Here is a 27,860-nt window from a genome sequence, read left to right as displayed (position 1 = left end):
CTATAAGGATAGGAAAGACAATATATATCAGCAATTAATCCCAATTAAACTACACTCCTATAACTTGACTGTTAATCTTCAGGGGATAATCAATGCTATAAACAACACCCAGCGCCTGGCAAAACATTTGGCAGAGGTAAACTATTCAGCTAATCATGCACAAATGCAGACAATAATAGAAGCACAGGAATTAAAATATGTAGCTCATCAATTAAAAGATAATCTGCAACACCATTGGTGGGATGTGTTCACAGGTAATTCCCCCACTGCAACAGGTATTTTTAAGGTAATGCTCCATCCAATACTGGTAATAATAGTGGTTTTGATCCTGTTGATTGTGTGGAATTGTTATTTGTCCTGTAAGTTTAGAAAAATGGTTAATCAGGCCATGACTCCGGAACCAACATATTTTAATCAAACTCAAAAAGTATGTACCTCATGTAAACGGAATAACCCCTATCAAGCAAAAATGACATGTGTATACTGCAGTGAAATACTGCTAGGGAAACAATAAATGATGCGAGGATACTTTCTCTTGTGAATGATTAAATTCTCTATCCACATGGAGACTTTAGGTCATAATCTGAATAAATGTAGCTTGAGAACCAGGTAGCCCTGTATCATGGCATGATAGGAAGGGTCAGGAAACACATGTATAATTGTTTAATGTAATAAAAAGAGGGTATTGTGAGGGTATAAAATAATTAATAGTTATTAAGATTTACAAATATATGTGTGAAATGCCTTAAAAACTATACTACAGATGCAAGACTACGCCTTGAAGAAAAACAAGTATTTCCTATAGAACAGACAATAGCAGGATGCCAGACTGAAGGAAACGGCCGGGAGGAAAAGCACGTAATGCTGAACAAAGGATGTTGCCTTATATGTATTATTGTTGCAAAGAAATATTTGCTGAGCTAAAGAGATTTCCTTATATGTACTTGTTAACCAGTTAATGATGGACCCTAGCTATAAATAAAGGGCCAGACTGAAAAGACCCTCAGAGCTGATTTTGAAACTGCAACACCTTGTTTGTGTTTCACTTCTTCACTCTGCTGTTGACAGCAAAATACCACATAGGAAATCAGGTTATCAGAGATTGATAGTAGGGGCACCAAGCCTCGGTACCCCGACAGTTATATAAAATTATTCCCCAGACATTCACTTGTCATTTAACAGCAGACCCTAAAACAGAGAATATTGTCTTTTAAGGAAAACGTCAATCTCAGCTACTGTGGTGAATTGAGAGATGACTCATTTCCTTGTAGTAGACTTTTAGGTTAGGTCCCTGACAAAGTTTGACCTTCATCCTCTTGGTGACTTCTTTCTCTCAAGGCAGATACTCCCCTGGGAGAATTCCATGTCATTACATTATTCTCCATCATTAGGATCACTTACACTTATGTTAACGCCTTCACTGCTAAAGGTAAAGTCCATAATTTAAAACTTATGCTTGCATGATTTTAATTTATTTAGATATAAAAACACAGAGCATTAGAGAAGAATTACATAAAAAGGTACAGAAAAGCACAATAATAAAACATGAGTATTTTCCTCATTGTCACATGGAGCATTTGTCCAAAAGGGGATAATTCATTTAATATTATTGGGAACATGACTCCCTAAGTTTTCACATAGTCTATAAGGAACGAAAAGATTTCGTTACCATATGCATTCTCCTGTATGGGGCACACATTTATGAATATTTACAGTTTTTTAAAAGCAACACATTGAATCAGTAAAAATATAAACATAGAATATGAAAACAACACTTTAATGTCTACACTAAATCAGACAACTTCAGATTCTGAACATGAGGTTGTGTGAGGTTAGTGTTCCTGTGTGTTCTCACATTTTCTATTTACAAGTGTTCCAGCTGTCTCCCCTAGAACCTAAAAATTCAATTCACACCTCCTTACCATGAAAAATAACACATAAAAAAAAACCTTGGCCCAATAAAACATGATACATTAGCTTGGAAGCAAAAGTTTATGTTGAGTGAATTATATTGAAAGAACACTGAGGATTTTTCTTTTAGCTGAGATGGAAGTCTGGGTACCTCCTGTGCAGCTACCACAGTTCAAATGTACCTAAATACAATCAGCCACAGAAGCAGAAATACAGAGATTTAAAAAATATTTATCAGTGACAAGGAAAGGAATGAAAATAAAAAATGCACAAAAAATGTTAGAATCAATAGGATATGCAAATAATGTCATGCTGATTATTGAGAGATCAAAATGTTGAAATATAAAAACTATTATTGATTTTGTTATTGGATATTTTTATAGGTCTCCAAAGCAGAATGTGTTGAAAAGCTAGCACACGCTGATAAACAAAAGCATACTGTGCAAATGGAGAAATAGATCACAGAGGGATTAAATGCATGTAGCCATCATTTAAAACTACCCTAGTTACAGGACCTGTTCAGTACACATTATTTAGATGCGTCATGTGTTAGTTATAAGAATTACTATTTATGCTTGTTTGCAGAATAATGCATTTATATTAGATGCAAATATTTCTGTTCTATATGTCTGTTAGAAAATACCACTTAAAGAGGTATTAACGAGAAAATCTAGCATAGGTATATATGTTATAAAGCTGGCAGAAATCATTATGGAGACATCATTCAGTAAACATATGATTGGTTACAACACATTTGTGTGCATTGTACCATTTTAGTAAATAAATCCCATAAAAGGTTATTTATGAACTGCAAAAGTGAAATACCACAGTTCAAATGCTATATTCTGACATCACATGTCTGCTTTATGCATGTACTCCTGGTTTTAAGGGGATGTTCATCTATGTATTGGGAGCAGAGGCTTGTACTGACTGATAGTGTTTGTGCTCCATACTGAATACAGATTAGGTACACAAGCACAGCTACTTTTGCACTGAAGTGCAAAAACGAGAATCCATTTATGGGACAGGATTAATTAAATGAAATAAAGGAATGGAAAAGACAAATTTACATTGGCATTGCAGGGACTTCTCTTTGCAAAAGTTCTTGGATTCTCTGATACAGTGTTCCTGGGGGTAAGATATCCTCCCTATACTTATAAGGAAACACATTTTATACATTCCAGTGAACATTTTGCAGGAAACATGGATTTCTAGGTGCACTTGAATGCATGCCCAAAATCCCTTGGCTCTCATGATTAAAGTAAGCCATGATTGAGGAAACACAGAGCAGTAAAGTTCCTAAAGTATTAGTAGGTTTGGAAATGTGTTATCTAATTGCTTTAATTTACCATAGGTCTAACTCCTTACACACAGCTAAAACCACTTAGCCTAAGTGTGGAGAGATGGAAATTAAAATGGATGTTTTTAGTTCATAATAATTTCAGTCTTATAAAAATTAATTTGGGAGAAAAAAATGTTTGTACTACATAAACTGTAGTACTACAAACATGTAGCACTATAATAGATATACAAAGATCAGTCACAACATTAAAACCACTGCCAAGTGAAATGAATAGCATTGTTTATCCCGTTACAATGGCACCTGCCTAGGGGTGTAATATATTTGGCAGCAAGTGAACAGACAATTCTTGAAGTTGATGTGTTGGAAGCAGGAAAAATGGACAAGCGTAAGGATTTGAGTGACTTTGAAAGGGCCAAATTGTAATATCTAGATGACAGAGTCAGATCATCTCCAAAAGAGCAGGTCTTGTAGGGTTTTCATGGTATACAATGGTTAGTGCCATCTAAAAGTGGGTCATGGGTGCACAAGACTCACTAATTTGAGTGAAGGCTAGCCCATCTGGTCCAATATCATAGAAGAGCTACTGTAGCACAAATTGTTAATGCTGGCTATGATAGAAAGGTGTCAGAAGACCCAGTGCATCAAAGCTTGCTGCTTATGCGACTGCGTAGCCGTAGCCTGGTCAGAGTGCCCATAATGACCTCTATCCACTGCTAAAAGCACCTACAATGGGCATGTCAGCACCAGAACTGGACCATCAAGCAATGCAAGATGGTGGCCTGGTCTGATGAATCACATTTTCTTTCACATCATGTGGGCGCTAGGTGCATGTGAATCGTTTACCTGGGTAGAGATGTTACCAGGATGCACTGTGGGAAGAAGGCAAGCTGGCAGAGGTCGTTTGATTCTCTGGGCAATATTGAGCTGGGAAAACTTAAATCCTGGCACTCATGTGGATGTTACTTTGGCACGTACCACCTACATAAACATTGTTGCAGACCAAATACACCCCTGCATGGCAATGATATTCACTGATGGAAGTGGCCTCTTTATTCAGGATAATGCGCCCTGCCACACTGCAAATATTGTTCAGGAATGGTTAGATGAACATGACATTGATTTCAAGGTATTGACTTGGCCTCCAAATTCCCCAGATGTCAATCCGATCAAGCATCTGTGAGATGTGCTGGAAGAACAAATTGGAGCCATGAAGGCCCCAACTTACAGGACTTAAAGGATCTGCTGGTAATGTCTTGCTGCCAGACACCATAGGACACCTTTAGAGGTCTTGTGGAGTCCATGTCAGAGCTGTGTTGGTGGGATGAGATGGACCTACACAATATTAAGCAGGTGGCTTTAATGTGGTGGCTGATCGGTGTGTATGTATTTATATATATATATATATATATATATATATATATATATATATATATATATATATATATATATATTTGTATATATTAATATATATTGTGAAAAACTTGCAAACAGATGAATCCTCACACAGGTTTTCTGAAGTACTTTGATGTTTATTTTACTTGTCAGGGCGGATAAACAGTCTTGGCATTGTCTTAAGCAATCAAATAAATCATTCACTGAAATAAACATAGTCCCATAGCACTGAACACTGGCTATTACAGTTAGGTCCCTAACTAGTCACTGGCCACTTTTTGGCAGCAGTCACCTGCAGACAGATCAAACCCAGCTTTTTAAGCTTCCTGTCAGGCCTTGCTCTGGCTGACTCCTTAATTGATTAGACCAGGTGCTCCACCTGTTCTCCAGCTGTGTGTGTGTGTGTGTGTGTGTGTGTGCGTGTGTCCAGCTACTAGGGCTCCCGTAACAAAGATGAGTTGGGGAGCGCCAGGGCAAACTAAGTGGAAATAGGCAACTGGCCGCAAGTGTTTTACATGTGATGAAGTGGGCACAACAGTGTCAATTGCCTCAGAAAGAAGAAAACAACTCCTTCTCCTGTGGGGGGCCCGGTAGGAAAGCCAATGCCGGCCGTCCAGTGTGCAGGAGGAGATCAAGAACGCCCCAGAGACAATCCCGGGAAGACTATTGCCGTACGAGGAGTGGGCGCCTACATTTTGCAGTACCCCTAGCCAGAGTATACCTAGATTGGGGATCTGGCAGAGAAATACAAGACGTTGGGGTACTAGATATTCTGCCTGCCACGGTACTGTTGGGTACTGATTTGGGAAGGATGCACGCTGCTTATATAAATGAAAGTGATTCATTTCTGATGCACGGATGCAAACTAACCTTAATCTTTCCCAAGTGAACTCTGATGACCAGCATAAATTAAGTGCAAAAATATGTAATGAAATTTCATGTGCTGCTGAGAATACTCATGGAGATTTGCAGGTACCTGTGAGGGCTTATGTGTCAATGTGTTTGATGATAATGCTCTTGTTGGAGAGACTGACCCTTTAAATCCCCTAGGTTGTGAATTTGATCAGGGCAAAGTGTGAGAGATTGTGCCTAAATATGATACCATGTCTGCTAATGTTTTTCTACTAGCATGACAGGAATCTCTGTCCGGAAGTAACCGGAAGTGACGTGTCAGTTGACCTACCGGACGATTCCTGGGAACTTTATTCCTGGCACAACCCTCGCAAGAGAGAACACAACTCCTGACATCAGTAGGTAACGATGGCCACCATACAGTACGGGATAAGACTTCCAACGTTTTCCGGATTCCGGGATGTCCAGCAGTCTTACTATTGTGAGCTTCTGCAAGAACCGCCTTCCTTAAATGAACCGGCACAAATAAACATCCGTCCGGGGTATTATCCGGGGCTATCCTTTGAAACCTTTGGAGTGTAATGCTCAGGTCTTGGGTCAGCCCAGCGTGAATTATGGAAGGGGGAATGATAGGTTCCGGATTCATAATTGGAACATGATTTGCCAGGAAGCTTCTGGACAGAGCATCTGCTCAGACATTCTTAGAACCTGGTCGATAGGTGATTAGAAAATCGAATCGAGTGAAAAAAAGCGACCAACGGGCCTGACTGGGGTTCAGACGTTTGGCCAACTGAATATATTGTAGGTTTTTATGATCCGTAATAATGGAAATCTGATGCGTGGCACCCTCCAGCCAATGGACTCCCATCTAGACCACAAACTGTAACTGCAGCTTCCCCATAGGAATCCCAGCAGAATGGGCAAACCCGATGTCGAGGAAGTCGCCGGCCGCTCCACTATCAATGAAGGCAGACAGGGCCACGGAACTGGCACCGAAAGTAACTTGTGCAGGAATCAGGACAGCATTCTTTTGGGAAACGATTTGCAACCCCAAGTGGACTTTTCCCAGACATGCTCCCTTTTCAGGTTTGTATGGACAAGAACAGGAAAAGTGGCCCTTATTGAAACAATAAAGACAGAGGCCTTGTGACCGTCTCTTGTCTCTTTCCTCTGGAGGGAGGTGAAACGCCCCTGACTGCGTAGGCTTCTCAACATCCGTGGAAGCTGAAATAGTTGCAGACAAACAAGAAGACACCTCTTTCTCTGTCCTCCTCTCCTCGATCCTCCTGTTAATTTTAATGGCGAGTTGCATAAGGGTCTCCAACGAGGTGGGGGAAGGATACTGCACAAGTGAATCCTTAATCTCCTCAGACAGTCCTAAGCGAAACTGGCTGCGTAACGCTGGATCATTCCACTCGCTGTCAGGCGACCATCTGCGGAATTCAGCGCAGTATTCTTCTGCCGAGCACCGGCCTTGCTTTAAGGCCCGTAGATGAGCCTCAGCAGAGGCAACTCGATCTGGATCATAAAGGAGGCCTAGTGCATTAAAGAAAGCTTCCAACGATTGCATGATAGGACTCGCCTGTGGTAGGGTGAAGGCCCAGGACTGGGGGTCACCCTGCAGGAGGGAGATGACAATTCCAACTCTCTGCTGTTCTGAACCAGAAGACCGAGTCTTCAGCCGAAAGTAGAGTTTGCAGCTTTCTTTAAAATTCCGGAACAGGGCACTATTTCCGGAGAACCGGTCCGGCAAATTTAACTTGGGTTCATCAACTGAACCAGAACTGAGCAGTGTAGTCCGGGGGACCCCGTCTGGGAAGGACAAACGCTGGGACAGTTCCCGGATCATCTGGTAGAGGGTCTCAACATGACCCGCCAGGGCTTGAAGAGGAGACAATTTGGTTCCGCTTTCTTCCATACCAACTTCGTCTCCGAAATGTGAGGCCGGTTATAATGTTAGGAACCGCTCTAGCCAGTACAGCACAACCCGGAGTCTGCTCTGCCAGTCAGGTGTTCACTGAAGCCCCTAGTGGTGGGGACAGACTTGGCCGCAGACTAGCAGAGGGTCGTGAAGTGCGTACCGACTAGGGGGAACCCAGGTAAGCGGAGTGAAGTCCAGGCAAGGGTCAAGGGCCGGCAGCAGACAGGGAATCCAATACATGATCCAGGGTCAAGGGTCACAAGCATGGTAGCAAGGTCCAGATACAGGCAAGAAGGTCAGGGTCACAGGATACACAGGCAGGGTCAAAATCCAGGCAAGGGGTCATACACAGGTAATCAGTCCAAACAGGTTTTCACCAATACTAAACAGGAGCAGGAACAGGAGCAGGTTAGCTGACAGGCAGACTGGACGCTATAACCGGCAATGAGGCAGCAGACCTCATTGCCTTAAATACTCACACAAACCAATCAGGAGTTGATACACTCCTGCAGGCTAATTGCTTAGACAGAGCAGGGCCAATCAGGGCTTGACCCTGAAATACACAGTTGCAGGCTAATGCCTGTAAATCCAGCCCTTCTCATTAGATCAGCCTACCGGCTATCTGTTGCGCGCATGCGCCCGGCTACCAACACCGCCGGGACGCAGCGCTGAAGAGGCGTCCGGCCGTTGCCTTGGCAACGGTCGGGGGTTGAGGGGAAATGACGTCCAGGTCGTCAGGGTGACGGCCGGGACTCTAGAGCGGGCAGGAAGCGAGCCGCGGCGGCTGTGAGTACCGCTGCGGCTCGTGACAATGTCTTAGCAGTAGTGACCCGGAGAGCAGCACAGAAGAGCTGTGCATTAACTCCTGTTTTTTCATGTAGCACACAAATATCAACTTTAAATTTCAGTGTACAAATAAGCTATGAAGTATTTGCCACATGAAAAAACAGTCAGTATTTAACTTATGTGCAAAACAGAATACTAATTTGCACCCCTTGTATTGTGACATGGTTTTTTCCAGGAGACTGAAATAAGAAGTTTCTTAAGTTAAGATCCTTAATGAATCAGGCCCCTAGTTCTGATCCCGATGCGGCAGAACAAGTTGCAGGCTGCCTGGGAGGGCCCCTACACCATAGTACAGGGCATTAATGATGTAAATTATGTAGTGGCAAAAGATGAGAGCCAAAAGAGGCAGAAGGTATACCACATCAACATGCTCAAAGCATATCATGACAGGAAAGCTTGTGTATTATTTGTGTGTAGCTTGCCTGAAAGCGATCAGGAGTCTGACCGCTTGGTGGATTTAGCAGCTGTTGCTAGACAGTGGCGGTCCCTGGCAGATGCTCTCTGCAGTGTAGAGCTATCTGACGATTAAATAGAGCAGCTCGCTGACACACTAAGGCAGGGTTTCCCAAACCCAGTCCTCGGGGCTCCTTAACAGTGCAGATTTTGTGGAACACATGTGAAATAATTGGGACCACCTGTGGATCTGTTACAATGTGTCAGTCAGTACACCTGTGCTCCAGCAAGGAGATATGGAAAACCTGCACTGTTAGGGAGCCATGAGGACTGAGTTTGGGAAACCCTGCACTAAGGCCTTATCAGTCTCATTTCACAGGGATCCTAGAAAAACACATCATGTAGACACAGGCAACCAGACCCCCCTCAGACAGACAGCATATCGTACTTCCCTTTGCATTTAAAGCGGAGACCGACGCATCTAACTATGGACTAGCAGCTGTCCTTAGCCAGGTGACAGCGCAGGGGGAGGAGCACCCTATCATTTTCCTAAGAAGAAAACTACTACCCCAAGAGGTGACATATGCTACCATTGATCGAGAGTGCCTAGCCATCGTATGGGCACTGTAAAAGCTACAGCCCTACCTTTATGAATGGGATTTCACAATTATCACAGAACATAATCCTCTTACCTGGCTGAATAGAGTTTCTGGGGATAATGGAGAGCTGATAAGATGGAGCTTAATTTTTCAGCAATATAACTTCACCATTCAGCATCGGCACAGAACATGGAAACGCAGATGACCTCTCGTGCCAAGGGGCAGAAGTGGTGAATCGGCAGGAGAGACAGTAACAGGTTACAGTTCTACGTGCCCTAGTATAAGGGGAGGTGTGATGAAATGTAGTTTATCTAATGACTGACTGTTGAATTTATGTATAACACTGTAAATATTTTATGTAACCTTTCAAAGTGTATTTGGTTAACTGACTTGAGTCTGACCTAGGCAAGTGTCAATCGTCTTTTGAAAGTAGCCAGGCCCAGAGACAGGTAAAATCTATGAGCAGTTTGTGTATGCAGAGGAGTTAGACTAAGCCAGGCCAAACGAGCAGAGGTGAGAACTCAGGTCGTGTGAAATGCCAGGTCTCAGGACTTCCATAATTTACTTTGAAACCCTGTGTCATTTTGGGCATCTATCTAACTTATGTGAAAATAAAATTCCTAAGGTGGGGGGTGAAGAGCCAACAAGAAATGGTTTAAAAATTCCTTGTATCAGTAGAACAGTGTTCATTTCTTTTAGGGGGTCTATCACAACTGAAATGTGTCATTCTTCACAATGTGTACTCCTCACACGCCAATTCCTTAACTTGTAAGTAGGAATTCTATTTTTTATTTCCTATTTTATTTTCTGAAACTCATTTATGCAACAAATTGTATGTCTTGTTATTAATTTTTGCAAATAAGCCCTGGAAACATTTTTCAGATTAAATCAATTTAATCTGTGAATCTTTAAAAAATTAACGAAGCCCAGGGAGGCTCACGCTACATGTGTATCTTATTTAAGTGTGAAACATTAATAAGTGGTTCTGGTGAAAGTAAGGACACCATAATAAATCCTTTGTGGTGGCAGAAAATGTGTATTCATTATTAATTGTTAATTAACTAAGGTAACACCAGTCATGACTAGCTGTTCAGATTGCTGTATCTGAGACAGCCTGAGGTGTTTGTGATATTGACTTTCAAATTAAATTGCATTGTCATGTCTAGACAAATGTTTGCCAAGAAAATCTGCATCAATGTAAGTTATACATACTGTACTCTGGGAAGGCCAACTATTGTCCAATCTGAACTGTCTGGTTTACAATTTCTTAAACTTCACTAATATAACATATTTTATACTTCGCTAATATAACATATGTGTATTATTTATACATACCATATTTATATACATTTTAGATTGATATACATGACATATATTATATATGACATATTTATATACTTGCATATATAGAAGAGTGAGGAGTACCCTTGTTTGATTCACAAAGACAGTATTACAGCACATACTAATTTATTTTCAGTCAGATCTACCTTACTTATACCATAACAAGCACTTATAGAATTACAAGGTTTTGAAAGCTCTGCTCTCGACTCTCTGTGTGTATTGTGCCCAATGATAAGTGCATAGTAAATAGATAGATGAAGGTGCAGGCCACCTTCGTCTATTTAGTTTTATCAATGTCTAAATGTATTAATTTTACCACTGTCCATCTAATGAATGCTGCCTGTTTCTGTGGCATAAGTGAATATGATGGATGCTCTGTTACGTTCTAAATTTATTGTATGCCTAGTCTTCGAAGTTTTTTTATAACTGCACTCCATCTTCGTCAATCATCATCCAAATTTATTTATATAACGTCATCAAATTACGTTACACTTTACAATTGGGTATCTGTCTACTTTTCTAAATCTCTACTCATGCCACTGTCAGTTTTTGCCTAGTTGATTTCTAAAAGACATAATGCATGTTCCTTCTTTCCTTAATCACACCTCAGAAGATTAACAAAGGTATTTATGATCTCTAAAATGCTTCTTTGCAAGTCTGTCAGATCATCTATTGTGTCCCCTAATCTAGGGATTGTATAATTTATTAAACTGCCATGTATTTGTGCAATATATTTGTGCCACTGCTCTGTCAGTAATTTTAGCCAGCCAGATTGCTGCAGGCTTTGGCCAAAATTGGTGAAGATTGGGACCGTTGTAAAGGGATCATTAGAAAATAGACTGGAAATAACTGAAAATAAATGTTAATGCTGCAAATAGTAATATAGGAGCAACATCAGCTCAAAATGACATTATTTTACCTGTTTTTCACAATTTTTTATTAAATCCAAATCCAAAACCTTTCATGTTTGTATGACAAAACCGGTAGCAAAGCCCAAGAACAGACATCGATTTCGAAACTGAAACACGAGGGTCAGTGCACTTCTCTAATAATCATGTCCAGTGATCATACTAAGCAGTGTAGGTGTGATGTCCTATGTCTGTATAGACTGAAAAAGAATTGCATTATTATCATGTCCAGTGGTCAGGTCAAGTTGTAGTGAAATGTCTGTAATGAGTATATCAGAGTTGTTCTATGATCATGTCCAATAGAAGCATCACAGTACCCAGCTTGTATAAAAGATGAATGTTCTGCCATTACAGATGAGCTACCTGGGGAATTGGACCATGCAACAGGCTTAGACACTTACCCGTGTGTTTTATGAAATATAGAGATAAATGCCAAGAGGATTTGATGCAGTCACATAGACATCAGTATATTTGAAGATAATCACTTCTTAGTTAAAGATAAGTTAAAGTTAAAGAGTCTAAATTAGAGATGTTCACTGACCCCCGTGTTTTGGTTTTGGATCTGGATTAACTGTGTATTTTGGTTTGGGCAAACCAAAATACATGCCCTTGCTTGTTTTGGTTGCCTATTTTTTTTCTAAAATCTGTATTTTTTTTTTTGCTAAAATCACATAATTTGGCTTTTTTTGTTCCTACACTATTATAAACCTCAATAAAATTAATTTCCAGTCATTTCCAGTCAATTTTTGTCAAGTGACAAGAACACTGCTAACCCTCCTGTTGCTGTATGAGCAATGGCATTGAGCAATAGCACTGGAAACTAGAGAGTGACAAGAACACTGCTACCCCTATTTCTGCGTGAGCAATGTCGCTGGATCTCCTGGGAAGGGAGGTACTTATGGAATCCAAAACCTGCAAGATCAGACAACGCGACAATGATGTCTTGCCTCGATTCATAAAACCAAGCCCGAGCATCTCAAGTCTAAATGGAATTGCTTGCTATCCAGTGTGTTTTCTATTTTCAGGAAGGCCAGCCTTTTAAATAAAACACACAACAATGCAATGGAGATATGAATGTCCGTGAGACAAATACCCTTACTGAGTACTCGTATAAGTTGTTGTCCCCAAAGGCAGTGAAACTAATGTTCCGTTCTTGGACTCTTGTCAGTTCTCATGCACGCTTCAGAATAACAGCATCATAGCACAGACGCACAGCGGAATTATCTTATAGAAACTTCACATGGCATAATAGATCTAAATGCATCATCCAAAGGGTAGCGAGCAGTCCACTCAATAAGCTGGCAGTAGTTGCAAGTGGTAAATTGCAGAAGGTTGTGCCACCACTAACGCGTTTCATCACCAAACAGGTACTTTCCTCAGAGATAATTACTGTTTGGTGATGAAACGCGTTAGTTTGTGGCATTTGGTGGTATTTTTATTTTATGTGATTTTTGTATCAGCACACAATATCCATGTGGGTTTGTTTTGTATTTTAATAAAATTTATATTATTTATCGTTTGTAGTGCACAAGTACTTATAGTAAATAGGGTGACCATTGCATTGTTGTGTGTTTTATATATATATATTATTTGGGACTGCAGACCCCTAGCTTTGGCACCTTATTTATATAGTCATTATCAGCGCCAGATATTTTCCTGATTTATTCAGCCTTTTAAATACTCTGAAATCATTTTAAAGACATTTTATTAATAATGTATGAATAGAGAAAGCATTTACCAAATATTATGAAAATTGCTTAACAATAAGTCACGGTAGGGGAAGAAACCGCTGGTATGATAAATTGCCGGACAGCTCTATTTAAAACCATTAAAGTGTTTATCAAAAAAAGAAAAAAAAAATCAACACTTACAACAACTGGTGTTTTATGTACCTTCCAAAGCTACCAAACCTGTACTCACCAGGCTGGGGAGAGAGGTGAGTAGGTGAGGCCTGTGTCTTTGCATGGGTGCCAGGATAATTTGATGTATAAGGAGCATATAGTGTGTTTAGCTCCATATCACACTTATTTATTTTTTAAAAAAGAAGACATATTTATTGTGTTAATTTGCTTTGACAACATGGCTACTTTGATATATATTTGTACAGCAAATCTGGGCCAATATCATCTAGTATAGGGAGCAGCACATTCTACATTTAAGTACATGTTATCTTTCTGTAAAGCTATAAACCAAATTAAATGCTTGTGACTACTGTGACCACCTATAAGCTTGGATGTCTGCTATCAGTGACAATCATGTACTTTGATGAATATTAATTTACAGTGCATTATTGTAAATTAATATCAAATGCATATAACTGATTCAGGACTCAAATTAAGTACAAAATAAAAGACAACACTAGTAAGCTTTACTGACATATTGTCACAATCCAATACTCTCTCATACATATACGCTGTAACAAAACAGTAGTATTATTAACTTAATATTAATGTAAATTTGGATATCAAATATCTCACATGATCATGATTTAAATCATTTATATACTAAATTATAATGTCTAATATAATTACTTAAGTTATCATAATGTTGGATGCCACAAATTATACAGTATTAATGATATCATAAACAAAAGTGCATTAATAAACATGAGCTAAATTAGTGAAAACTGTGATAAATACAATAAATGTTGTGATGACAATATGAGTTGAAATGTAAAAATTATTTTTAATACATTTTATGATAATTATCATAAAATGTATTAAAAATAATAATCAGTGGTGTGCAGTATAACTCGTACCAAGGTTGCCAATAGTCATTATCAAACCCAAAGGGCCAGAGACACTAAGTAACTATGTAACAAAGAAAATGTTAGCACTGTTGACACTGTACATTCAGAGCAGCTGTAAAGGGAGTAAGCAGTCACATTGTCCAGACACTATCTGGGAATGTTGTCAAAATGTGAAGACATTGGGCCTGATTCATTAAGGAAAGAAAAGCAAAAAAAGGAGTAACTTTGAAACTTAACAAAGCTATGTTACATTGGAGGGGGAGGAAAATGTAAAATGTGGGGACAGATTTATAGTTGGGGAAGGACATGTCCTAGATCAACTTAAAATTTCAGTGTAAAAATAAAGCTATCAAGTATTTGTGTCCTACAAGAAAAAGCAGCCATTATTTAGCTTATATGCAAAATAATAAACTAACTTTCACTCTTTGCATTGTAACATGTATTGTCCATGAGAAAACTTACTCCTTCTTTGCCTTACTTTCCTTAATGAATCAGGCTCATTATGCTTAACGCCTTCAGCATTTTTCAATAGACGCTGAACTGATTTTTACTGTAATATTTTGTGATTTTTTTTTTATGAATACAAATATTTGTTTCAATTAATGTTTATTGTTTCATGAATGGTCTTTAGAATGTAATTGTTCAGATTTATTTTCCTCCTTTCATTTACAAATGCAACAGTTGCACCACCCTCACATATATTGTGTAGTCATTTTTGCTTGTCATTGTTAGTGGTGACCTTTACATATTAGATGATCCGCTACCCCTGGGAGTAATTGGGGGAATTCAATTCCCCCCGAAGTACTCCAGCGTAAAAACTATTATCGATATTACAGTAATATTAACGCGGCTTATTGCTTTTTGCTCGCAGCTCCCTGAGCTGAGAGCAAAAAGCCGGTGTTGAATCAACCGTGATAACAATATTTAAGCGCACTATTACCATAACAATGGTAATTGTGCGCAGGCCTCGTTACTTTTTACAGTAACGCGCCCAATTGAATTCCCCCCATTGTGTTGGTTAGTGGCTAGTGCTGCAATAAAAATTGTAAAAGTGCTACAACTTGAGAAGCGAATTGACAAGATAACAATTTGGGGAACAATTCCAAAAGTAACATCCTTAGTGTTAATTCATAACTTGCACTGCATCATCTGCCCAACATTATATTCAAATCCCCATCACAAGATACATCATCTTGAAAACCTGCTCAACTGACAATTTTGTAAAAATGTACTGACCACCAACATTTTTTCCCTGACACATTAATTAATATGTACTATAAAAGGTACCAAAATGCAAATAGTAAAAAAATTAAGTCAAGGTGCTAAAAAAATGGGTCTTAATTCATACCCAAAATGTTATGTTAACTGTAGTATTGTCAGATGTTACAAATTTTTACTGATCTGATAATTTTATTTTACTGACAAGCACTAATGTAACAATTATTTTATTGATAGTCTTTAAATTGATGGTTGGCAACTTTGGTGCAAAAAGCTTATTGCCACAGGTTTGTACATGTACGGTCAGGTACAAAACAAGTTGTACAAGAGGAGGTCAGCATAGCATCCCCTTCCCCTAAACTAATGGGCCTGTTCACCAATGTTTTTCCCTGTGCTGTTAATTTTAAGATATGTGTAAAATTTACTTCACTACATCAATGGATTCCTGCCAAAGTTGACATTGTCATGTGCATTTGGATTGAGGAATTTGGTAACCAAAACCATGCAGCAAGGCATTTACAAAGCACATAATGTCCATTGAGCAATGCAAAATTAGCCTTGGCCGCTTCATGCACAAGAAGGCTTTGATTTTCACTAAGGTGCATGGATGTGAGGAACAGAAGTTGCACAGAAAAGGAGAGGAGTTGGGAGGAGGGAAGGCTTTCCTTGAACATTACAGAGTAGGCAGAACAGTGCACCATGTTTTCTGGAGCAGCACAGATATTAGATTATCTATACTGGAGTGAGGCTGCTGAAATGAGACAACGAGGCCCAGAGGGTGCACTTTTAGGGCTGTTCAGCCATTTTTATTCTGCAAAAACACTTAAATTTTACATCAACTCAATGTTGCAGCAGATCCAAGAAATGTAAAAGTTTCATAAACACACCATGTAATAAATGCAGTCAATTGTATGACTGACTGTCTTAGTATGATATCAAATATAATAGCAAGTATAGAATAATAATAAATAGTATACACATTTTGATACATGACTACACAAGTACATGGTTGTAGCATACATTTAATCTGTTAATCTGTTAGAAAAACATCAAAACACTAATGTATTTGTGTTAGAATGAGACAGAAAAGTTGTACATCCACAAATCAATGCCTCTTAGCTCTTATTCTCTATCAATGTGTTTGTCATCCACTTCAATTCATATGCCCTCTCTCTCTTTAGCAGGCTGTATGGTCTCATCAAAATGTGTACCCACTCATTATTGCACTCTGGACACAGGACTCTCTGTATGCCTTTACCTTGCAAATTATTGGCCATCCCGCACTTTTCAATATGGATTGTCCCTGCTTCACCAAGCTATATCACCCAAGACTATGACAAATATAGTATAATATAACATTTGTAAAAGTACTAAAGGGGCACTATGCAGTGTCTCTACATACCGACAATCACATTGCTAGCTTCACTGTCACATTGCTCAGACCCCATTGTAGTTTTTTAATGATATACTTTCTTTTTTTTTTTAATTCTGTGACCTCTAATCTGATCTTTTTTCCCAAGGTGATATTGTACCCTCTTTTTATCTTATCTCTCCTGTACACTGGCCTCCTGGCCCTGCTGCTCATGTCAATATCTTAAAATTTTTTGGGAGAAATAGTGTGTGCGCTGCCAGATGGGCCGAGGCTAGACTCTCAAGGGTTGTGGTCAGTTTATTGAGAGACTGATGTAAAAACAGTATGATTTTTGTATGACAGATTTCAGTTTTAAAAAAAATAAATTAGGTAAATTTATGGTGAATTTCAAAATGTCAGACGCAAATTCCAAGTACTTTATCATGAAAAACACATAGCTTGTTCTCAATGTTTTTTTTAAACACAATATATGACTCTTGGTCCTATCAGTTAGAGGTGCATTACTATTTTCTCATATTATAATTGTAATGAAATTACATAAACTAGGTGCCCGGATCTGTTGAAGACACTTTTATTACTGGGGCATTCTTCGACTTTTAGAATCTGGAAAATCAAAATGATAAATGAACACGCACTCAACGTCTCCTTTAGCCATCTAGAATTGTCATGGTGCTTAGATGCCTCTGATAAGGGCACCCCGATTGAAAATAAATCAGACTCCTTCCCACAAACTTTAAAAGTTTCTCCATTGATATTTTTGTGTACCAAAAATTAGTTTGGGAACTATGTAAGAGGTAATCTCACCAAATCAGAGTTAGAGTTAGTTATAGTTCATAATGAATTCCAAATAGAGCTGATGTAGGCACTTTGCATTATCCATAAAATCAATTTCACAGACAAATTGGAGACTGCACAAAAAGGGACTTTTATAGTAATTTAGCCTTCTGCCACTGGTCAACTTGCTGGCATTCTAAAGAGACAATCAAAAACTCCACAAAAAGAAAACTGGAGTGACCAGATCATATCAAAGAAGGCAAAAGTGGAAGTACCCTGAACACCAAGAAAATAAAGAATGTTCAAATGAGGAATATGAGCTCATGGTGAAAGAAAAACAGAGGCAGAGGAAAGCACTCTGAAATTTTACTGGAAAATTAAAAGTTGCATAAAGAAATAGAGCATAGAGATGGGGAGATTGCAAGACTGAAGCTGGAAAATGATGAGCTCATGGAATTGTCAGGACATCTGCAGTACATGGCTAACTTAATTGAAAGACTTCCAGGAACTATACCTCAAAGTCTGGAAGATTTAAAGAACTTAGGTCTGGAAGAAGCAAGGTGAGACAATGAAGCAGTCTAATTTGTCAAGTATAGATGATGATACATACACTATAAAGGGCATTGACTTAAGTGGTAACTAAGTGGGTCACAGGTTTACTGAAACTACAATTTGATCCCCTTTACTTGTCAGATATTATGGGGGTTAGATACATCTCTATATAATTTTTTTTCATCTAGTATTTTGAGATCATAATAAATTGTGGCTCACTAATAGTATTATTCTTGTAATAATGATATGTTTGTTGTTATATGGAATTTTAGGGGGCAGTTCTATTAGTCACGTTACTGCCTAAAGTAACACAGCCTGCACACTATTACCAGTACTCCGGTAATAGTGAGCATTATTACCGTTTGTACGGTAATGTTTAAAGCTGATTTATCAGGGAGTCGCAAGCAGACATCCGGGTGAAAATTATTGTATTATCGGTAATAAAGCACAGGCCATGTTACTTTCAGGAGTAACGCGTCCAATTGAATTCCACCTTTAGAGCAAGGTGGTAGTGGCCTTTATGTTGGTGTCAGAGTGAAGGGATGGTTCTGAATTACCAAATTGATTCACTGGTCTCAGTGAAGTTCAACTGGTTCAGCGGCAAGACTTGATTGAAATGCAGATGTCTCTGACTGACCATTTAACGTAATGCTATAAATGCGTTAAAAGGGATTCATAAAGGTAAATTATTTATTAAACACTCTAAAATGGCACTAGATAATGATCTTCTATTAAAAGCACATTTAGAGGAGACAATTTGGATTACATGTACTTACATGGTGGATTTAAAAATATGACATAACAATGTATTGTGGTTTATTAGTAATACTATTAATGAAATATTTAATACATGAGTTCTGACTCTCTTTTTCATAAATTCATGTATATTTAAAATAATAGGAATATATAAAACTAATATGTTATTTAGAATAATCAATTAGGATGGCCGATTTTGGTGTCTCTTGCATTTATTATTTGATAAAGGCTGATTATTTGGAAAGGATAAAGAAAGCATATTCTTAAATAATTAGCTTACATCTTTTTATGTTTTCATATTAATAAAGAACGTTTAAGTTAGAGATGGGCGGGCTCGATACCCCCGAGAACCAAACCCACCCGAACTTCGCCTATCCGAGTACCGAGCAGGCAATCGAAATCGAGGCAAAACGTTATCATGACGTAGTCTGATCTCAGAGCTCGGTTCTCACGATATTTGAAAAGCATAAATACCCGCCTACACAGCAATCCATCGCCATTTGACAGATGGAGAGAGCAGGGTTAGGTCACAGGCTGTATTAGAGCAGGGACAGAGCAATAATTGTACACCTTATTCTTTGTATTCTTATTTAAATTCTAATCTATTCAATTCTATTATTATTACAAATTCTATTAGCAATTGTTAGAGCAGGAAGAGAGGAAGATAGAGGAGGCTTCTTTTTTTTTCAATATTTTGCTCTAAAAGTGCTTTGAGGTGTCCCATATTCCCCAGTGTGAAACAACAATTATTCTGGCTGCCAAAAGTCATATTTATCAGCAGTATTTATACAATATTTTGCACTTCAAGTGCTTTGGGGTGTCCCATTTTTCCCAGTGTGAAACACTAATTTTTCTGGCTGTCAAAAGTGATATTTATAAGCAGTATCTATACAATTTTTTGCACTACAAGTGCTTTGGGGTGTCCCATTTTTCCCTGTGTGAAACACTAATTTTTCTGGCTGTCAAAAGTCATATATATCAGCAGTTTCTATAAAAATTTTTGCACTACAAGTGCTTTGGGCTCATTAAAATGGATTCAAAGCAATCCACATATGAGCAGAATCAGCACGCAGGTGCTGGCACCAGTCCTGATGGTAGTGTTCCCAGTACGTCATCTGGTAAAGCCCATGTAGAAGTACATAGTCTTTTTAAGTCAGGGAAAAAAACACACACCAAATAAAACTTTACCGTGCCGAAGCGAAAAAGAAGTGTAGCTGAGGAAAAGTTAACTGCCGATAAAAATAAATTGCCAACATGCCATTTTACACACGCAGTGGCAAAGAAAGAATGAGGCCTTCGCCTTTCTCTATTAGTGGCAGATCAAAAAATGTTACTGAGCCTTCTTCTTGTACAGTCACTCGTGACCAAGCAAAACCAAGTAATTTGGAGTCTAAAAGTGGTGCACAACTACTGTTACGTGTCAATGCCGAGCTGCAAGAAAACAGTAAGGCATTAGAGGATAATGTATGCTCTAAATCAGAAATGACACCAATCCCTGTGGAGAGTCCATCCACCAGTGGTATGTCTAATCATGAGCATTCTGTTAGTGTACCCATAAAGAAGGGCCCTTCCAGCAGTTCTGCTGATGTGTGCTTGAACAGCCCGAGTGTAGCCGTGATACACAAATTGAGGATGCAACTTTGGAATTAGAAGAGAATGAGGGGGAGATTTGTGTAGGCAATGAGGGCGCTAATTAGGATGTTGATGAGGATGAGGTTGTTTGTGTAAGGCCTGCACCAGTGGCAGCAGTTCTGGCACGTGACAAGAAAAAGACCATTGTAATGCCTGGGCATAAAACAAAAAAATCCACTTATTATGTAAGGAATTATTTATACCCAAATCTAGACAACAGTTGTGTAGCCATTTCTAGTGTATATCAAGCCACAGTCAGTCAAGGGAGGGACCTTAACCATCTTGGAACCTCGTCTATGTTACACCATTTGACGAGAGTTCATGGCAAAGTGTTGGGAAAAGCTGAAATATCTTCCAAAAAAATTACAAGCACTCCATCATCAGCTAGGACCCTTCAGTCACCTACATCCCGATGGCTACAAAATACACCCACAACACCATCCTTATCAATATCCTCAGTAGCGCACGGAGTTAGCCCTGCATCCCACTTAGTAAGGCTGGATGACTCCTGCACTATAATTGATTACTCTGAAGAAAGCGTTAGTCCCACTTCTGCTGCTGTTGCTGCTGCTGGGGGTGAATCCTCAGCCCAGAGGAAGGCCAAGAAAAAGAGCAGCCCTAAATTTCAACAATTAATTGTGAAACAATCATTTTCAAGGGGAAGCAAATATGATAGCAGTCACCCAGTGGCCAAGTGAATCACAGACGCAATGGCTACTATGTTAGTGTTAGATCTGCATCCAATATGCACAATAAACGCAGCTGGTTTTTGACAGTTAATTGAGGTTTTTGTGTCCGCGTTACAGAATTCCATCGCAACACCATTTTTCCCGTAAAGCTATTCCACAACTATACCAAAAAGTGTGTACAAATGTAGAGATTGCGCTGAATAATGCCATTCTGCCCACTGTCCACTTAACCACAGATATGTCGACAAGTGGAAGTGGGTAAACCAAAGACTATATGACTGTGACAGCCCACTGGGTTGGTCATTAGCCTTCACCAGCAGGAACAGCAGCAGCATGTACACCACTATGTAACATTTGTCATAGACAGGCCACTCTTTGTATCACCGGCTTCACTAACAGGTATACAGCTGACAATTTGTTTTACGAAAACTAAGAGATGTGATTGATACATGTCTTATACCACTTGGACTCTCCCCAGGATATGTCATTTCTGATAATGCCAACAATATAGTGCAAGCATTACAGCGGGGTGAATTCAATCACATTCCCTGTTTTGCTCACACCATCAACTTGGTGGTGCAGAGCTTCCTAAGAAATAACTGTAAGGTGCAGGAGATGCTTTCTGTGGCCCGTAAAATTTCCAGCCATTTCAGGCATTTTGCCACAGCATGTAGAAGATTGCAGCAGCTCCAAGAACAGTTTAACTTGCCCTGCCACCAACTTAAGCAAGAGGTGTTAACTAGGTGGAATTCCACCCTGTACATGCTTCAGAGGATGGAGAAACAGCGCAAAGCCATCCAAGCATATTGCACAAGCCATGACATTGGGAAAGGAGGGGGGATGTATTTCACTCTAGCACAGCGGAGAATCCTTTCAGTGCTGTGCAAGGTGCTGAAACTATTTGAAGTTGTGACGTGTGAAGTGAGTGCAGACTCTGCTAGCTTGAGCCAAGTCATTCCTTTAATTAGACTATTGGATAAGCATCTTGAGAAACTGAGGGAGGAGATAAAAGCAAGCAATTCTGCAAAGTATGTTGGCCTTGTAGATCAAGTACTTAATTCACTTCACAATTATCATCGAGTTATAAAAATCTTGAACTGTGCTTGATCCAAGGTTAAAGACCTACATTGAGTCTTTTTTCAAAATGAGCGAGATGTGAACTTTTGCAAGGAGCTATTGCTCAGCAAGTTGGCCGCTGAACTGGGCCTTGGCTTGACGACATGTCCTCCTTCAGTTTCTCAAGCAGCTGCTGCTCGTAAAAAAATCAATTTTCCAAAAAGAAGCAGGGAAGACGCAGGGGGCAGACCAGAACAGTTTAACATCTGGGCTGGTTTGAAAGATTTTTCAAAAAAATGTGTAACCTTGCCCATAACTCCATCCAATACGAGTATTAACATGTAAAGGATGGTGGAGGATTATTTTCAAGAGGTAATTAATATGGAAATGTCAGACAGTCCCTTTCCTTACTAGGAAGAAAAGCAGGCCATTTGGAAACCCATGTACAAACTTGCTTTGCAATACCTAAACTGCCCACCCTCCAGTGTGTACTCTGAACGAGTATTCAGCACAGCCGGGAACCTAGTCAGTGATCGCCGTAGAAGGTTACTTCCAAAAAATGTGGAGAAAATGATGTTTATAAAAATGAACTACATCTTCCACGAGGAAGGCCTTCACCATCAAAGACATCCAAGCACTGACAGTTATCTAATGGCGGATTCAAGTGGCGATGAATTGATAGTCTGTGATGATGACGACGTACACACTGATGAGGGTGAGGATGAAGTTGAAGATGATGACAATAACATCTTTTTAAAACTTTCTATTTAAGTGTAGGGTGCAATCTACCCCCAAATAGGAAAGGGACTTGGGGCACTTCTATATCACATACCGTCTTGAAAGGCTGCTGTTTTGGCAATTTCCCAATAATGGTAGGGTGTCATACACAGACTGGCCCCAAACTGGCTTTGTCCATTTCAATTTATATTGTACAGTCTATAACGGCTGAATTTTTTAGTATTTTCTACAAATGGAGGGGGGCCTATAGAGACAGAAACCAAACTGCCTTTGTCCATTTCAATTTATATTGTACAGTCTATAACGGCTGAATTTTTTAGTATTTTCTACAAGTGGAGGGGGGCCTAGAGAGACAGAAACCAAACTGCCTTTGTCCATTTCAATTTATATTGTACAGTCTTTAACGGCTGAATTTTTTACTATTTTCTACAAGTGGAGGGGGACCTAGAGAGACAGAAACCAAACTGCCTTTGTCCATTTCTATTTATATTGTACAGTCCATATCGGCTGAATTTTTTAGTATTTTCTACAAGTGGAGGGGGGCCTAGAGAGACAGAAACCAAACTGCCTTTGTTTATTTCTTTAGATATTTAACTACAAGTGTAGGGTGTAATATACACCCAAAAAACGATGGCTGCATTGCCAATATGCATAGATGGAGAGTAAGACAATCTGGTTAGTGTGTAGAATTAATGATGGCCTACCAGGAATTAAAGTGTTTTTTTCATAATTATATAGCTTTACAATTACATTACTTATCCAAGAAACAGGTGGAGCACTAAATTTGGTTATTTTATGCCCAAGAACATTGATTTTTAAACAGAATTGCAAAACAAAACCAAACAAAACCAAAACCAAAACCAAAACACGCAAGGGCGGTTTGGCAAAACCAAAACCAAAACACAACGGTAATCCAGATCCAAAACCAAAACACGGGGGTCAGTGAGCATCTCTAGTTTTAGTATAGTTACAAAACTGTGATTTAAGTGATTAATTTACACATTGGACACTGAATAAAAGAACCACTTAAGGACTGTGAAAGAGCATCTGAAGGATATAAACATGTCAGATATATCCACATATCAGCACTTTTGAATGAGTAATCTCAATGTAACGAAATGTGTAAATTAGATTGGAAAGACCTTTTGTACATAACCTTCTACTATCGGACTGAAATGCATTTTCATTGTCAGCACTATATAAATCTGTGACTGTGTGCTGAATAAGTAAGATGCCCACTTACTATTAATTATTAATAATGATTCTTGCACACTCCTATCTTAACAGTACTATTTTGGACCTGGACATTCAGCTATAGTTCTTTGCATATGGGGTGTCCCTAGAAGTTCAGCTGGCTTCAGTATCGTTGGTTCATATCGTTGTAATTCCGAACTTCTACCTTTACCTTTACATATTTTTTGTACTATTAGCATGCTAAGGAAGGCTGATATGTGTACAAAACAGTGTGCATATATTCATAGGCTGCCTAATCATTTTAGAGAAGGCAGTGCAGCAAAGTTAAGGCAAGTGGTGCCATTCCAATTGATCAGTACACAAGTATTTACTTGGAAGGAGGGTATCATCAGCATGGGAAAGCTGTTGGTGTGCAGGAACAGAGTTCCCCAAACATGAATAGCATGACTTTTATTTGTACTTATATTGCCAAAGGGTGAGCACATGTATTAAAAACAAACAAACCCTAAATCCTTTTAACTTTTCATATAATCCCCAGACTTGACCATTAAGGAGTGGAGACTTTACAGTCTTACTGTAATCTTATGACAGGTACTCTTTAATAAACATATTAATATTAATGTTATAGAAAGGATGGCATTATATAAATTGTGTATAAGTATAATAAAGTGAATATATTTTAATTCACTTTTGAACAGACAATTTACCAGGTGCTGAGAGTGGCATTATTAAGGGGGGGGGGAGGGGTAAAAAGAGCATTGAATAACGACATAGCATGCACGCACATCAGTTCACATCTATTCCTCACCTGTGCTTTTGCTGTTACCTGGTGAGAGATTATTTTTGGTGTATGAGATATCTTTATGGGAAGCCAGGAAAAGGACCACTTCACCCTTCTCATTCTTTATTGGGACAATATCTAGGAGACACCAGAATGATCCACCTGCAAATATAATAAGAGGGGTGAGAGAGGATCTTTCCTTGTTTGTAGGAGAATTAATCTTAACATACAGTATATAGTGTAGGTATTTCTTCAGATTCCAACTCACACAATGTTTTTTTTCTCATGATATGATAATATTAGATAAGCTCCGAAAATTATTGCTAAGTAAATCTGAGTTGAAACATCGTAGCAGTAAAGATCTTTCAAGCTGACCACAGAAATTCCATTCGGCCACTCGACAATAGGACTAATTGTCCAATTTGGCCATGCACGTAGTGGACGTAGCAGACAAGAATTTTTCCTTTACCTTGCATGTGAATATGCTTTGTCACTTCCAAACTAGCATCTAAGAATGCTCCTAAACTACACCTTATTTATGTTTTGATTTATTCAGTCATTCCCTAGTTCCTTTGACCAACCCCCACCCTTTACCTCCATAACTATTTATTATGAATTCATATATTTATTAAGCCCAGTCATGTTCCCTTTATACAAATCTTTGACAACTGTATCACTATTTCTTTTTGCAGAAAAAAAATTCAACAAGCTCTCTAGCCTTTTTGATAATGCTAATTTAGAGAGACGTTCTAAAAATTATTTTGCAACAAAAACACAAATAATTATTAAACCTTTTTTTAATGTAGTTCTTGTGAAAGGGGTCTGTTTTTAATATAGAGAGAGACCTTAAAATATCATATTTGCAATTGCATAGCATAATTACATTGTATAGCAATACAAGCTCCACTCCTCTGCACTGCTCCAGAGAAGCTACAGAGGAGAAACAGACAGGCCGAAATACAAACTGCAAGGTAAGTGGTTCATCAGTCAGTAACACATTTATCAGTACGTCTGGCTCTTTAATGTTGTGGAACTACAATGCACAGCATGTCCTGCCAGAGGGCAAGCTGGAACTTGTAGTTCCAAAACAGCTGGAGAGCCATAGGTTACACTGCCTCCAGCCAGCCACATGATACATTTAAAGTGAAAGTGTCATCATAGAGATGGGCAGCTAGTTATATACTATGGGTCAGTGTTCTGAACTTGCCCCATGGCTAAAAACTACTAGCCAGTCCCTACCACTGTCATTATTTTCCCATCATATCCATCCCTGCAAAGCTTTAAAACTTCCCACTGAGCAGACTATACGAGTATGGAGAAAGGGAGCACACTCCCTATTGCTCCCCTGGTAAGGTTAAAGGAGTGCCTTAAATTCATCCTAAACATACGTCCAACTCTTCATGAGCCCCTATGTATGTAAATACGATTATTAGAAGTGTTTCCATTTACACAATTCAAATGTCAAACTTTAATAGTTCTGTCTGTTTCATACCATGCCATCTATTTAATGCACTTTCACCAGAGCACAGCTAATATCTATAATTTAGTGTCCTCTTAGCTATGAAATTGGTGTGGTTTTGCAGGAAATCATTACATTTCATGTTCCTTCCAGGCAGTTATTGCTGTTTTAGATGTATTAGTAAGATTTATACAATATTGTCACATTCTATTATTTTTTCAATTTTCATAACTGTATTTCAAAAATAAAACTGCATTATGTACTACTGTCTGTGATTTGCAGGTCATAGAAATTCAAAAGAACTTGTGGCCTTATTCCAAAAAGTTTGTTACAGACTGTTAAAAAAAACTACAGGATGTGTGTACTACAGGATACATATCAGTAAGATCCAGGGGTACTGTATTCTAAAATTAAAGTGATAATTTATTAGGGATGTGCACCGGCGACTTTTGAGGTCTTGTGTTTTGTGTTTTGGATCCGGATTTTCGCGATGTTTTGGGTTCGGATTTGTTTTGCAAAACACCTGCCGAAAGGTTTTGGTTCGGATTTAAGGTTTTGGATTCGGATTTTTTTTGAAGAAAAACTAAAAAGTGTAAAAATCAAGTTTTTGGGCTTATTTTCACTCCTACGCTATTATTAACCTCAATAACATTCAATAACGAGCATTTCCACTAATTTACTGTGTATTCTGAACACCTCACAATATAGTTATTAGTCCAAAATGTTGCAACAAGGTATCTTTCTGGACTGCGTAGTGGAGTGGTCCCCACAATATAATAAGAAAACCATCAACTGGTCTGAATCGCACCAAAAAATGTACCTGGACTGCGTAGAGGAGTGGGTCACCACAATATAATTTAAAAACCCTGAACTTGTATGATTCGCACCAATAAATGTATCTGGACTGCATAGAGGAGTGGTCACCACAATATAAATTAAAAACCCTGAACTTTTATGATTCGCACCAATAAATGTATCTGGACTGCGTAGAGGAGTGGTCACCACAATATAATTAAAAACCCTGAACTTGTATGATTCACACCAATAAATGTATCTGGACTGCGTAGATGAGTGGGTCACCACAATATAATAAGAAAACCATCAACTGGTCTGAATCGCACCAAAAAATGTACCTGGACTGCGTAGAGGAGTGGGTCACCACAATATAATTTAAAAACCCTGAACTTGTATGATTCGCACCAATAAATGTATCTGGACTGCGTAGAGGAGTGGGTCACCACAATATAATAAGAAAACCATCAACTGGACTTAATCGCACCAAAAAATGTACCTGGACTGCGTAGAGGAGTGGGTCACCACAATATAATTTAAAAACCCTGAACTTGTATGATTCGCACCAATAAATGTATCTGGACTGCGTAGATGAGTGGGTCACCACAATATAATAAGAAAACCATCAACTG

The 27,860-nt window shown here is 38.9% G+C and overlaps 1 protein-coding gene across 3 annotated transcripts in view; it reads right to left on the bottom strand.

Moving 5' to 3' along the window:
* LOC142097853 (voltage-gated delayed rectifier potassium channel KCNH8-like) overlaps nt 1–27,860 on the bottom strand; it is a 512,774-nt gene that overhangs the window by 190,129 nt on the left and 294,785 nt on the right. For all 3 annotated transcript variants that reach the window (XM_075180059.1, XM_075180060.1, XM_075180061.1), the window contains one exon: nt 25,005–25,139. In XM_075180059.1, the coding sequence (XP_075036160.1) occupies nt 25,005–25,139 (135 nt within the window). The remainder of the gene's footprint in view (nt 1–25,004; nt 25,140–27,860) is intronic.

The sequence above is a fragment of the Mixophyes fleayi genome, chromosome 7 (assembly GCF_038048845.1).
Source record: "Mixophyes fleayi isolate aMixFle1 chromosome 7, aMixFle1.hap1, whole genome shotgun sequence".
In the NCBI taxonomy this organism is placed as follows: domain Eukaryota; kingdom Metazoa; phylum Chordata; class Amphibia; order Anura; family Limnodynastidae; genus Mixophyes; species Mixophyes fleayi.
This window is presented reverse-complemented; position numbering and strand designations above follow the sequence as displayed.